The sequence below is a fragment of the Cyprinodon variegatus genome, unplaced genomic scaffold (assembly GCF_000732505.1).
Source record: "Cyprinodon variegatus isolate N-32 unplaced genomic scaffold, C_variegatus-1.0 Scaffold345, whole genome shotgun sequence".
NCBI classification, from domain to species: domain Eukaryota; kingdom Metazoa; phylum Chordata; class Actinopteri; order Cyprinodontiformes; family Cyprinodontidae; genus Cyprinodon; species Cyprinodon variegatus.
Window position 1 is genome coordinate 308118 of NW_015150798.1, and position 13143 is coordinate 321260.

The following is a 13143-nucleotide window of genomic DNA, read 5'->3' on the forward strand; positions in this document are numbered from 1 at the left end:
ACATAAAAGAAATATTAACAAAGGAGGGGCAATCCATTCGCCACACATGATTTCAAGGGATGTCTTAAATAAAAATGAATATTCGCTGGCTGATTTATCTATTTAATAATAAAAAAAGAATGTCACCAACCCTGATTGGGACATTTTTTTATTTATAGTTAATATATTTTTGGTAAATTGACATCAGACCACTTTCTTTTTCTTTAGACCAAGTCCATACACTCCAGAGGCAAACCTCAGTCGTATGAGCCGTCCAGCACACCCTCCCCCACATATTCATCTATTAGCAGCAATGGCTCCTCCAGCTCCAAACCCTTCTCTCCAGGCTCTTCTCATTATACAAGTGATCTCAGCATCTCCAGCAACAGGAATGCTCCATCACCCCCTGTCATCTCCAACAGCCCCCACTCGTCTCCAAAGATGCACAGGTCGGTAAAACCCACGCATCAGCGATCTGGATCAGATGACTACATGCTTATGACCCACAGCCCCCAACAGTCACCCCACTTGCCCCGGTCCAGATCCCCTTCTTCATTTGATAGTAGACCACATGGCTATAACATTGACATGGAAAGAGCCCAATCACATAGCCGAACACCCGGGTCTCTGGACCAGTCCTCTCACTTAGCCTCACATCAGATGCCCCAAAACCTGCTGAGTCCGTTTGACAACAACCAGATGAGCCGCAGGTCCCCTCAGCCAGATAGAGGATCAGCTCAAGGGTTTTTGAGATCTCCCTCTCCTCTGTCTTTAAACTCGCAAGGATCCAGCACCTTACCTCGAAATTTTACCCTATTCAATAAAACTGGTAGGTTGATTCTGTTTTTAGAAAGTTTTGTGTGCTTTCTTGTATTTCTTTGCAATATCACCTTTGATCTGTGTTTTGACAGAAGAGTCTCAAATGAGGCAGAAAAGTCCAGGAAAGTGGAACGAAACAGATCTGGATGTGTCATATGACAGGAAACCTCACAACACCTATGACAGTTAGTTGATTCATGCATTTTTGTTTTATTTGCTTTTTAAGGTTTTACTTAGAATTGCTTAATAGCTGGTCTTCTCCTGCGGCAACTTTAACATGCCATTTTTTCCCCCTACAGAGACAGATTGGCTCCGACCGTCTGTTCCAAACAGTAGCTGGCGGGAATCCAACCTTGATGGCCCTCCTTCTGCCTCCAGCCCTAAAAAGGTGGGAGGTTCTAACTACAATGTTCAGAACATCTGTTGAACCCTTCCGTGGAACTCGAACCCTTTTAACACTTCCTGGCTTTCTTGAATGTAATTCAAAAAGCTTTAGATGTAGCTTTAGTATACAAATAGGAACTGCTCTTAAATGTTCTTTGCACACTGTGCAGAGGTGGTTTAATGCCAGATGGCAATGAAATGTGCAAGTATGACGCATTTAGTGTTGATTGACTTACTAAGCTAGAGTTGGTGATTTAAACAAAACAAAAATAAAAGACACTAGTTAAGTAGTTACTCTTTCTAGATTCAGTTTCAACAAGTCTAAAAAACCTGAAAAATGAAAAGCATTTATAATTCCTAACATATTTTGAGTTTTTGAATTAGAATTTTGTCTTTCTCTTGATCATAAATATAAGGGCTGCAACTAACGATTATTTTTGCAAATTTATTAATCTGTCGATTATTTTTCCAATTATTCGATTAATAATCGGATAGCCAAAGGTTTCTTGAAGAAGATTTTATACTAAATTAAACCAGGTAGAGCTAAAACATTTCCACTTCAAGAGTTCTGGATAGCGCATATTGGCAGATGAAAAAGTTTTTTTTTTAAATGTAAAATGCTTACTTTTTTTTTTCAAAGTAGTGTTGCTCTGTCTGCTAAAGACATGTTTTACAGTCTCTATGCTCCATTAACGATTAATCGATGGCTAAATTATTTCAATAATCAATTAATCCGATTATTTGTTTCTGCCCTAATTATTATTAATATAGTCAAGGTGATACATTTATTAAGCTCTATGACAGATGATAGCAATAGTATTTTCCTTGGCCACACTAGAGCATGGCTAAAGCAGCGCTAAGCCAAAGTTTGTGTTTTCTATTAAATAGATTTCAGTTCCTCTTTGTCAGTAATGTTTCTGGGTTATTTAAATAATGTACATGTTTTGAATTTAAAAAAGTTTTATTTTTCAGCCCTAAACAAGTTTTCCACCAGGATTTTCCTTTACCTGGTTCATTGTTATTAAGCTCCCCTTTCTTATCAAAAGCATCCCCACACTATAATGCAGCCACCACCATGGCTGTTGTGTATTTTGTGATGTGCTGTTAGATTGTTAAGATCACAGCCTTTTGCCTGTAGACCAAAAACTGCAAACATGACTTTTTTTCCCCATGCTTTTTAGCAACAAAACTGTTCCCTTTGCCACCGTTCTGTAACGGCCAAATTTGTGGTGTGTGTGACAAATGGTTATTTCTGGAGCTCTTCCAGTATTTCCATGCGCCTCTGTAATTAATATTCTCCTTGCCAGGCCTGTTATTCTGGGTGGAGATGTGTTTGGAGGTTTGCTGTTGTCCTGTAGTTTTTCTGTAAATGGGTTGAACAGAACTTTGCAAAATGTTCAAAGCCCAAGGTGTTATGTAAAGACCTAATTTGTGTGTTTTTTTTTTTTATCTAATTACTAAAATCCAAATTAAGTATTGTGAAAATGTTGGAAAGTTTTAAAGCTCTAAACGGCACTATAGTGACTATAGGTACTAAAAATGTCTTTGAAAATACCAGCATTGATTATTTGAAGATGTCTAAGAGTTGATTGAAAACTTACCGTCACATTTTTATGTGCCCAAGTTATATAAACCGAACTAAAACTACAGAACACATCAGCTCTATACTGATTAATAAGTGTAGCTATCTACTACATAATAGCTTAGCCTAATTACCTAAACAGTTGGGTAAAAATCTGATAATGTTTAAAAGCCTGACTGCTTTTCATATGCATATTTGCAAACCCTCTGGTCTAGAAGTAACAAGTGTTTCTTTTATTTTCTCTTTACTACTTTACAGGATCATCGCTCTGTTGCCCAGCAGGGTTCCTACAGTTCTTTGCCTCGCACTGCTCGCATATCAGTTCCACCTGAAGCTCCGTCCTCAGGAAACTCCCCTTACAGCTTACAGCCCATCATTTCCCGTGTCAATATGCCCCCACAACACATCCAGCATCGCCAAAGAAGGCGTATACCAATCTCTGTCATCTTACGTCTCCAAAATCCTGAGTATGGGCAAATGTCAGCTCTCCAAAATCAAAGCCGGGAAGGACAAGGAGACATGGCACCTTACCGCCCACCTGATCCGGCTCATAGGAAAATGTTCCATCCAACCTTTCCATCCAACCATTACCATTCACAGCATTATCCACCTGAACTGAAACAGCCAGCTGTTTATAATGATGGTAAAATATGTTAAACACCTGAACAATTTAGGCTCTGTATGAATTTAGAATTTCATAATCGTAATAATATAAATGTGCTTTTTACTCATTTTTTTTAGCATTACACCCAGGGGATATAGACGCCGAAATAGAGCGCCTGGACTACATGCATCAGAACCCTGCAAATTTGGAGAATTCATCCATGCCAGGGAGTGGAAATGAGATCGAACAGCCCGCGACACCTGCTCCTCGGCCCCTGAGCCCCACAAGGCTGCAGCCGGTGGTGGCCCCTGAGGTCCAGAACCCTGAGTTCCCAGATCGGGAGGAACTGCTCCTCATCAGGTCTGAAATTCCCCGGCCACTGAAGAGACGAGGATCTGTGGACGTTTCTAAGGGCCTGAAGAAGGCCTCACATTACCAGCCGAACCAGTACAAAACCATCATCCATAAGATACTTCACAAAAAACAACACCGCCATAAGTCGGGAAAAGGTAGCGACAGCTCCTCTGATGGGGAGGAACCCGCCCTGCCTCCTGTCGCTCCACCCTCAAGTGGTTTCAAGTTGCTTGAACCTCGTGCTGAAGATGAAAAAGTGAGAACTTGGTTTTCAGTATTGCCAAAAGTAAAACACACTTAACTCCATTACCTTTGGATGAAATCACATGTTCTGTACCATAAAAAAACTGTTTACAGTTTATTTTCACTCAACTCCAGATCATCAATTAATGAGAATTAATTTTATATGAGACAAAGATAAACTGAGTAAATGCAAAATGCAGTTTTCAAAGGATAAATTGATTTATTAAGAGAGTTTGATTTAGCAAAAATATAAATAAAAAAAAATGTATTGGTTAAAAATCTGTTCCATTTTTCCTTCAGTACAATTCCATTCTGCGGAAACCTGGTCGGAAAAAATCAGGAAGACGAGCTCGGCTCCACCCGCTGGTCCTGCTGCTGGATGGAGCGCTGATGGGGGAACTGGACACAGTGATTCGTGCCGTGAAAGAGGTAATTATATGACGTTATAATGTGCTTAAATAAAATTGGTTAACCTAAACCAGAAAAAAGTTCCTGTGCTCTGCAAAATAAAACACAGACTTAACTGTTTTTCATTTTTATTTAATGATAGACAGATTTGGAGGTAAAACCAAACCATTGTTACTAACAATTCATGTCTTGATATTAGGCCTGACTTGATAAAGCGTCATGAAGAGTTTAAACTCTGTGAGGCAGAAAATCTGGTTCAAAAACTGCTCCCAAACACTTATCATTCAAAATAAAGTTTGATAGATTTCAACATTTTTCCTCTTAGAACTTAGCAACTCAATCCAAACCGATTAAAAACTTGATCAATGATGATGATGATTTAAAAAGTAAAGTTGGACTATGTGTAAATTCAGTGTGAAAATGGGCTTATGCAATGAACCACATGAATAGATAACTGGCCAAGGATTATTCTAAAAGCTTTCTGTAATTCTAAATCAACCAAATATGATGGTTTGTATGAGTCAGTGGTGTTCAGTATCACCACTGACTGGAATGGTTTTTAGGTGTTTCCCAGGTTTTATATAAGTGTTTGAATTAATGGGTTACTATCAATCATCTGCAGATATAGATAAAATGCTGTCAAAGCATGAATTAAATAATTTCACAACATTTGAATCAGCAGAGACGCATCTAAAGCATGCAGGCCTTCCCCCACTCCATCTCATTTGATTGATGTGCAATGAAAAAACAATGGGAAGTAAACCAATGTACCCAATCAAATAGTAGCGCAATTTAGATTTGTAAGTAACATTAATTTATGTGTTTAGATTGGAGGTGAAAACCAGAGTCCTTCTTAAAAAAAACAAAACAAATAAGATAAACATGCGGAAAGGAGCACTTAAACCCTGAGAGAGAGGCCCAGACATGCCTCTGCAATGCTGAACTGGATTCAAAATGATTTGCATAAATCCAAAATACTGTTGTGATGTTGCTAACCGCGGTAAAATCAGCTCAGATATGCCAGTGTATTGTTTAGTTCTAATGAAAACACTTTATTCACATTTGAGAATCAAAGCATTAATCTTGTGTATTCATAATAGCTGCAATGCCTGGTAGCATTCAGTCCCACACAAAAGCAGTCCCCAGGAATATTTATTAGGAGTGAGATAAATCGAGCTGTTTTAAACTTTCACTGACTGATTGAAGTGTTGATTGAGGTGTTCTGGAATCCAGCCCTGGATTTGGACTCAAAGAAAAGTGCACGGATGTGACTTGCATAAAGTTATGCTAGGTATGCTCCCCAACCCCCTCCATGTTTCCTCTTGTTCACCCGGAGGACCAAGATATCAGCTTTAACCTTTATATAAGGGTCTATTATAGACATGCTAACATTTACCTTTGCTGTAGAGGGAGTAACTTTTTCAGTTTACAAGCTTTAATTGTAAAATGTTGTGTGGGTGTAAAGTAAGTTGAACTTTTTATTGAATCTCTTCCCTAGATTGGAGACCCCAGCCAGTCCAACGACGAAGGCATCACCGGCCTGCATAACGCCATCTGCGGGGGACATCACGAGGTGGCAGACTTCTTGGTTCGCACTGGCGTAAATGTCAGCGCACCAGACAGCCATGGCTGGTAAATGCCCGCTCACGTTCTCGCCAGCGTCCTCCTCCATATCTCTCATGGTGTTTGCTCTTCTTAACATTGTGTGCCTTTTTTTTTTTTTTGGCTTGCAGGACTCCGCTACACTGCGCGGCCTCTTGTAACGACCGTGATATGTGCGAGTTTTTAGTGAGAAATGGAGCTGCTGTCATGGCCTTCACCCACAGAGACGGTGCAACCGCCTCCCAGAAGTGTGATCCCTTCCTTTTTGGATATGATGAGTGTGAGAGTTATCTAAAAGGTGAGGCGAATGTTCCCAGATGTTCAGCAGTGATTGCACGCTCTTTATTAAAAAGCCCCCAAGCAATGTCAGAAAAATCTACTGTGCTCTTTCAATGTCAGTTACATACTTCAACCTCAGTTTACCTTTTAGAGCTCTTTAAAAAAGAGATATACATTATTATATACATGATGATTATTATATACAAAATGATGGGCAACTTCTGAATTAAACTAAATGAACGACAATAATGGAAAAAAAGCTATTCAAGGCTGAAAAAAAAAATGTAACTTTGGATGGGCAATGACCTTTCAACTAACCTAACACAACCAGTGCTACATGGGACTGGCCTAGATTGAACTAAAGAACCAAATTGACTTCAACCTTCTCTAGTTTGAAATGATGCATCTTTCAACAATTTCTGTCCACCTGTTCTCTTTGCAGACCCACTTGCATCATTGATAGTTAGAAATGATGTTTAAGATATTTGCAGAAAAAACCCAACTTGAAATACTTAAAGAAAAAAAAAACTCTCTAGAATAGTGTTTTTTGTCTTATCCTTATCAAATTTGATGTTGTAGCAGGTAAAACCTGTATTTATAACATCATTTGAATCTCAAGTTGATATTCAGGAAAGAGGAAATGGTGGTCTATTTTTTTTTTGTTTTGTTTTTTTAGGAAATTCTGTCACATGTTGATGTGACCTAGGGAGAGATCAACACGAATGAATGTGTAAATTCAGGCTGTTTGCTATAGAGACATTGCCCAATGAAAATGATCTTTTAAAAGTATTGACTCAGGCCTACTAAATGCAAACTTTGAGGTTTGCAGTTATAAAACAACTGGCAGGCCATGTATCTATAGCCTTCCATTTTATGCAGCACTTTGTCTTTGTGTATTATATACACTTAAAGGCATAGTGGAGGATGTTCTTTTTCTGGGTGGATCATCAAAATAAGTGGTCCTATAGAGTCTTTAAAATAAAATTGTGAAAATCCTTCACTATACCTTTAAACTAAATCTCTTGTGGTTGCAGTATGACAAAATGTAAAAAAAAAACAAACGTAATTTTACAGTTGTAAAAAGATGAAAATACATTTTGATATAAAATGTTTAAGAGTCCCAGTCACAATTTAAAGGCTAAATGAAATGAAATCTTTGAGAGGTTTTCTGTGTTTCTTCCTCTTTGCAGCAGGAAATCATTAATATAAAGGAATTTAATTGGCAAAGGGCCATATGGAGGAACCCTAAATTGGACAGGATTCCTTAGATAGTTCCTCAGCAAGAGCTGTTTATCATCTAAAGAAACACAGTGACAATGGATAACTCTGGGAAATATTTGTTACAACTACAGTATGGAGCTAATTTCTGAATGCGTGCACCATGGAAAGGAGGATGTACAACTGGAAGCTGTGAGCTCCTAATTAAAGAGGAATTTAGTCAGCAGAAAGTGCAAGTCAGGCTTCGTGATTTTCTATAGATATGCGCTCTAGACTCCAAAGGATTCTGATGGACATGACTGCAATTTTGCTGTGTAAACATTAAAGAAAGAGGACAAAAAAAGGACAAATTATTAGAAGATATTTGCACGAGGAATAAGAACAAAGAAGTATCTGAATCTTACAAATGCTCTGTGATGGAAAATGACAATTAAACAGTCAAATTAAACAAATTATTAAAAAAACACCAAAATATCTTAACTGTTTTGTTATTTTATGTTTTGTCATATTTGCTTTCCCCAACCAGCCAAGGAAGAGTCCATGGGGGTGGACAACAATGGGGTCCTGTATGCTCTGTTCAGCTACCAGGCTCAAGCACCTGATGAGCTGAGCTTTAAGGAGGGAGACATGGTCACCATCCTGAAGAAGACAGAGGGGTCCGACTGGTGGTGGGCTTCCCTCTGTGGCAGGGAGGGCTTGGTTCCAAACAACTTCTTTGGGGTGAGTTGAATATTAATCAATCATTTATTTAGTTAAATAGGATATTTGTGCTGTCAGTTTTTTTTTTTTTTTTTTTTTTTTTTTTTTTTGTGCATAATCAAAGGTGACATTTCAAAGCTACTCTGCAGAGAAGGAGTTGTCAAACAGGTATATCTGAGTATAACTGAAAAGTTAATTTTAAGTTTTCCTTGTCAACAAGTGAAACTCAATGACTCATCAATACAGAATCATTTTAATTATATTATTACTTTCTGAACTGATGTTGAAATTTATATTTTTTAAATAATTTATTTTATTTAGATTGAAGTAGAATCTAGAGTGGAAAAGAAGTGTGTAGAGTTTTAGGAATGAGAGCAATTTTGTTTCTCCTGAGTGAAAAGGAACTCGGATCAGAAAAAAATACCTAAATAATTTTACATGAGCCTAAAAAAGTTAAATGTAATCAATTTCTTCTATTTTCAAGCAGAACTAAAAGAAACGTTTTCTATTTTTCTTGCAGCTTTTCCCAAAGGTTCGCCCCAAATCCATCTGTTAAGAGATCCTCTGAACATCCAGGGTGGTTCCTCCAGGAGTCCTTTCACCTTTACAATAATATTTATCTTCAATGTTAGACATTGCATTAGAACTTCATCTGACGTGCTTTAGAAAGCTCATGGTAAAAATCCAATGAGGACAAATTGTTACTCATGAAACTTGCATGAGGAAATATTTCTGGTGAAGCTTCATCCCTGTTCTTAATGTGACAACTCTGTCAAACTTTCCTAAGGATTCAAATCTGTCACCCTCCCTGTTGTTGACTCACCCTGTGGTTACATGTCAAACTTTAACTGTTGATGTTCATTCAGCACTTAGCCCAGCATAGGAATGAACAAATCCACAGCCAGTCAGGTTTACACATGGTTCATCTCACTGCTGGAACAGTTCACATCCAAGATTTATCAGCATGTAAAATAAGGGAGTTTCAATTAGAAGTACTTACCTGTATATAATTCAGATCTAAAAGTTTCAACATTAGACCAGAGTAGAGCTACTCTGTTAACTTTTATGACCACATTCATGACGCTAATGCTGAATGAATGTGACTTTACATAGTATTACAAGAACTCTAGTATATGACAACGTTCTGTCTTGCTTAAGTTTTTGCACAATCTTCTTTTGTTTTGTTTTTTACATTTGGCTTTAAAAAATAAATCATGTTGGGAGGGGAATGTAATGTAAGTATTCCGACTTAGAGGATGTCTAATATGAGGGAATGCATATGTTTGTTGGGTGTCATGTTGGCCATTTATTATTTTCCTTTTGTGCTTTGTAATGCTAGTGAAATATTACCAAAAGTTGAATAACAAAACTAACTGTTTAAACATCCAGTGAATGCATGAAATCTCTTTTCAATAAAACCATCTGTTACAGTAACATGTTATCCAGCAGCTTCCACATTTCTTGGAACAACAAGTAATGATCCCAGTAATCCTGAAAAATGTATCATTTATTGCCAATATGTCACACAATGATACTCCAAGCTTATTTTGAATCAAATGCTCACAGGAGGAAAGGAATCTCATACTAAAAATAAAATAAAAAGAAAGCTATTTATTGTTGCCATCAATAAAAAAGGTAAATATGTCTCAACGGAATTCCTACGAAGTACTAAATTAATCTATTTAAAACATTTATAATTGGATTTTATATTTTAGTAGTTCATATCGGGTCAAAAGTGATACAGTTCAATTCAAATTCAATTGGGAAATGTTTTATCAACCCTGAACGGGAAATTAGATATTATAACTCTACTACAACTTATTGGTAGATGTTAATAGGATCTCCTGTAGCTGTATATCTTGCAGAACTGAAAAACGTTTAACTGACAGTCATCTGTCCAGGGTGTTCAGGGTTGTCCATGGCATTCTTTATTTTATCAATCCATTTTCTTTTTTAAGTAATCCATATGTGAAAACAGGTTTTAACCAATGAAGGAACTGAGCTAAAACTCAAAGAAAGGATTAAACTCTGAAGTATCAGATTAACAATGGTAGCAATGGCTCTATATTATTGTCCAAATATGAGGAGGCAGGGATCCCACAGCAATCTGATACTTCTAATTTTTTAGGTTGTGCTCGCCTTTATTTTGCATATTCGTTTGATTAAACCAATATATATATATAATTGGAATTATATTATAATCAGAGATGGCAAAAGTACTCACTTTCCGTATTTGAGTAAAAGTACAGATACTTGTGTTAAAAAATCCTCTGGTAAAAGTGGAAGTACTGATTAAACTTCTTTACTCAAGTAAAAGTAACAAAGTACAGGCTTGTAAATTTACTTAAAGTATAAAAGTAAAAGTAGAAACCACTTTTTTCATGCCGTTGCCTACATTTTAAATGGATGTCTGCCAATAGGACTAGATCTCCGTTGTGTTCATTTTCAATCATCTCGTCGTCCATGCTACTATGCTAACGCCACCGCCACCAAGCTGCAATGATTTGCCGCCAATGAATACCGCCGAATCTGTCGATTCATCTTGTAGTGGTGCGTCAAATGCAACGTAGATTCCCATCCAATTAGATTGAATTTGGTATTGATGACGTGAAAAATAATAACGGTAACTCCATTGAAATGATTCAAAACTAAAGTAACGAGACAATTTTTAAAAATGTAAGGAGTAGAAGTAAAAAGTCGCCATAAAAATAAGTAGTAAAGTAAAGTAAAAATATCAGAAAAATCTACTTGAGTACAGTAACTAAGTATTTGTAATTCATTACTTCCCATCTCTGATTATAATGGAGGAATTATATTACAAATGCAATAAAATACAATATGGCACTTATTTATAAAGGTATTATCAAAGTATTCAAATCAAGATAACCTTTATCTTGACCTCAACAAATAAATTTTAAAAGTATCGCAGCAGCGCAGCTTAATTACGGAAGAGGATTAGGGCCATTGGAAAAAAAAAAAAGTTAACTGGTTTTTAAATTGTATTTCAATTAGTATGGGAAAAAAGTCAGAATTCTGACTTTTTTTCTCAGAAAGCTGACTTTAATCTCAGAATTCTGACTGAATTCTGTCAATAAAAAAAGTCAGAATTCTGAGATTAAAGTCAGAATTCTGACTTTTTTCCCATACTATACTGAAATAAAAAAAAAAAAAAAATCAGTTAACTTTTTTTTTTTCAGTGGCCCTAATCCTCGGGACGGGTCACAGGGTCATAACACTGAAGCTATTTCAAAGCTGCACTCAAAGCTGCACTTCTCACTTTCGCTCACCAGGTGGCGTTTAGTAGGACTGTGTTGTAAAGCTTTGACTATTTAACCTTTTCATGGTAGCATTGCTACTTGAGAATATTTCATGTAGTTCTCACTTCCAACATAGGGAGAGGAAGCTTTCTTAGATGATCTCCAAAACTGCAGGTCATGTTAAGAGGGTAAAGTGGCCCACCCTATCTGATCCGACATACAGGCTGTTGTGGCTCAAACTGCTGGTTCTGATGGGAAGGGATCAAACCGTGCACCACACCTTGTCAGTTATGGAGCTGTTTTGTCTGAGAGCACATAGACACTGGACACATAGGCATCAGAACTGGACCATGGAGCCACAAAAGAAGGTGAGCATGTCTGAAGAATTGAGTTTGTTCCTTTATTTGCCACATATGGCCAGGTGCAATGTAGAAAAAGGTTTGCTGTGAAAAACCTTGATTTCTGTCATCTAGGAGGAAGTTAGCTAACTTGTTCCTCTAGCATCAGCATTGATTCCTTAAATCAGAAAACATTTTAGTAGGACAGTAAGAGGTTTTGCTAAAGCCATGTGCTCAGATATGTTTATTAAAACATATAAAGATGGAATTAATGTTATTCTATGATCCTATTTACTCAGCTTCTCCTCTGTAATTGTCTGATTGTATTAAATATTTTCCTCACTTTAATCATCTCTGGTGGTATATATTTTGTAATTTTATTAGTTTCATGTCTGCCTGTCTTTTTTAACATTTTTCTATAGCAATTAGTATGATAAAGGTTGACACCTTCACATAGAGCAAAAATTGACCAGAAAAGGGCCGAGCTGTAGGTGTTGCCATGCCAAGGCACCTGAATGTGACACACCTCATTTCTTTAGAACTATATTGTGTACTTTTCACAAGTACTTATGAAAGCTGCATGTTTCACAATATGTAACACCTTTCTATCAAAGCAAATTCCTCATATTACCATGTTAGCTCATTGAAAAAGCTTTCTTAGATTAGGTGCAATGAGCTCAGAACGTAGGACCCAGAATTCAGGCAAGACAGACAGAAGAATACTTCAAAAGCCTTTATTTTTACAGAAGTGAATCTGCAGCGGACAGGGTGTCTATCACAGGAATATCTATTGTAGAGAAACACAAGCTTGTGACTCGATAATCTGTCAGAGGAGGATTATGAACATGCGAGTCACTAACCTGGTTTGACAGTTAAGTCCTGTGCTCAAAGAACGAGAATGGTTCCAGCTGGTTGAATGAACGGAAGCAGCTGGCGCTGCCAGAGAGTTCCAGATGTGGAAGGCTGCAGAGCTGACGGGTAGATCAGATCTGAGCAGACAAAGGCAGACAGGATAATCCAAACGGTGAAGTCAAGAGGCAGGTCCAAGTGCAATTCACAAAAGAATCCGACAGGAGACCGAAACCAGGCAGGCAAACTAATAAGACAGGGCAGGCAGGCTCAAAGGTCCAAATGCGAATCAGATCAGACAATCAGAACTCTAAACTAACTATAGAAAACTCTCTACACCAAAGGCTCAAGAATAATCTGGCGCCAATGGCTGGGAGACATGGAGCTTAAATAAGAAACCGGAACAGGTGGATCTGATGTGAGAAGAGGAAAATGGGAGAGCTAGACAGGTGAAAGGAATGAGCATCAGCTGGATTATGGGAGTCTGAGACTTGCCCTTGTCTGGAGTTAAATTATCTTCTGTGTTGA

The 13143-nt window shown here is 37.5% G+C and overlaps 1 protein-coding gene across 1 annotated transcript in view; it reads left to right on the top strand.

Moving 5' to 3' along the window:
• Window positions 1-10316, top strand: part of ppp1r13l (protein phosphatase 1 regulatory subunit 13 like) — a 19289-nt gene extending 8973 nt beyond the window's left edge. The window contains exons 4-13 of the mRNA XM_015385686.1: window positions 208-808; window positions 891-983; window positions 1098-1186; window positions 3023-3407; window positions 3506-3978; window positions 4266-4394; window positions 5872-6005; window positions 6107-6273; window positions 7999-8192; window positions 8692-10316. Of these exons, the coding sequence (XP_015241172.1) occupies window positions 208-808; window positions 891-983; window positions 1098-1186; window positions 3023-3407; window positions 3506-3978; window positions 4266-4394; window positions 5872-6005; window positions 6107-6273; window positions 7999-8192; window positions 8692-8727 (2301 nt within the window). The 3' untranslated portion in view covers window positions 8728-10316. The remainder of the gene's footprint in view (window positions 1-207; window positions 809-890; window positions 984-1097; window positions 1187-3022; window positions 3408-3505; window positions 3979-4265; window positions 4395-5871; window positions 6006-6106; window positions 6274-7998; window positions 8193-8691) is intronic.
• The last annotated feature ends 2827 nt before the right edge of the window (window positions 10317-13143 follow it).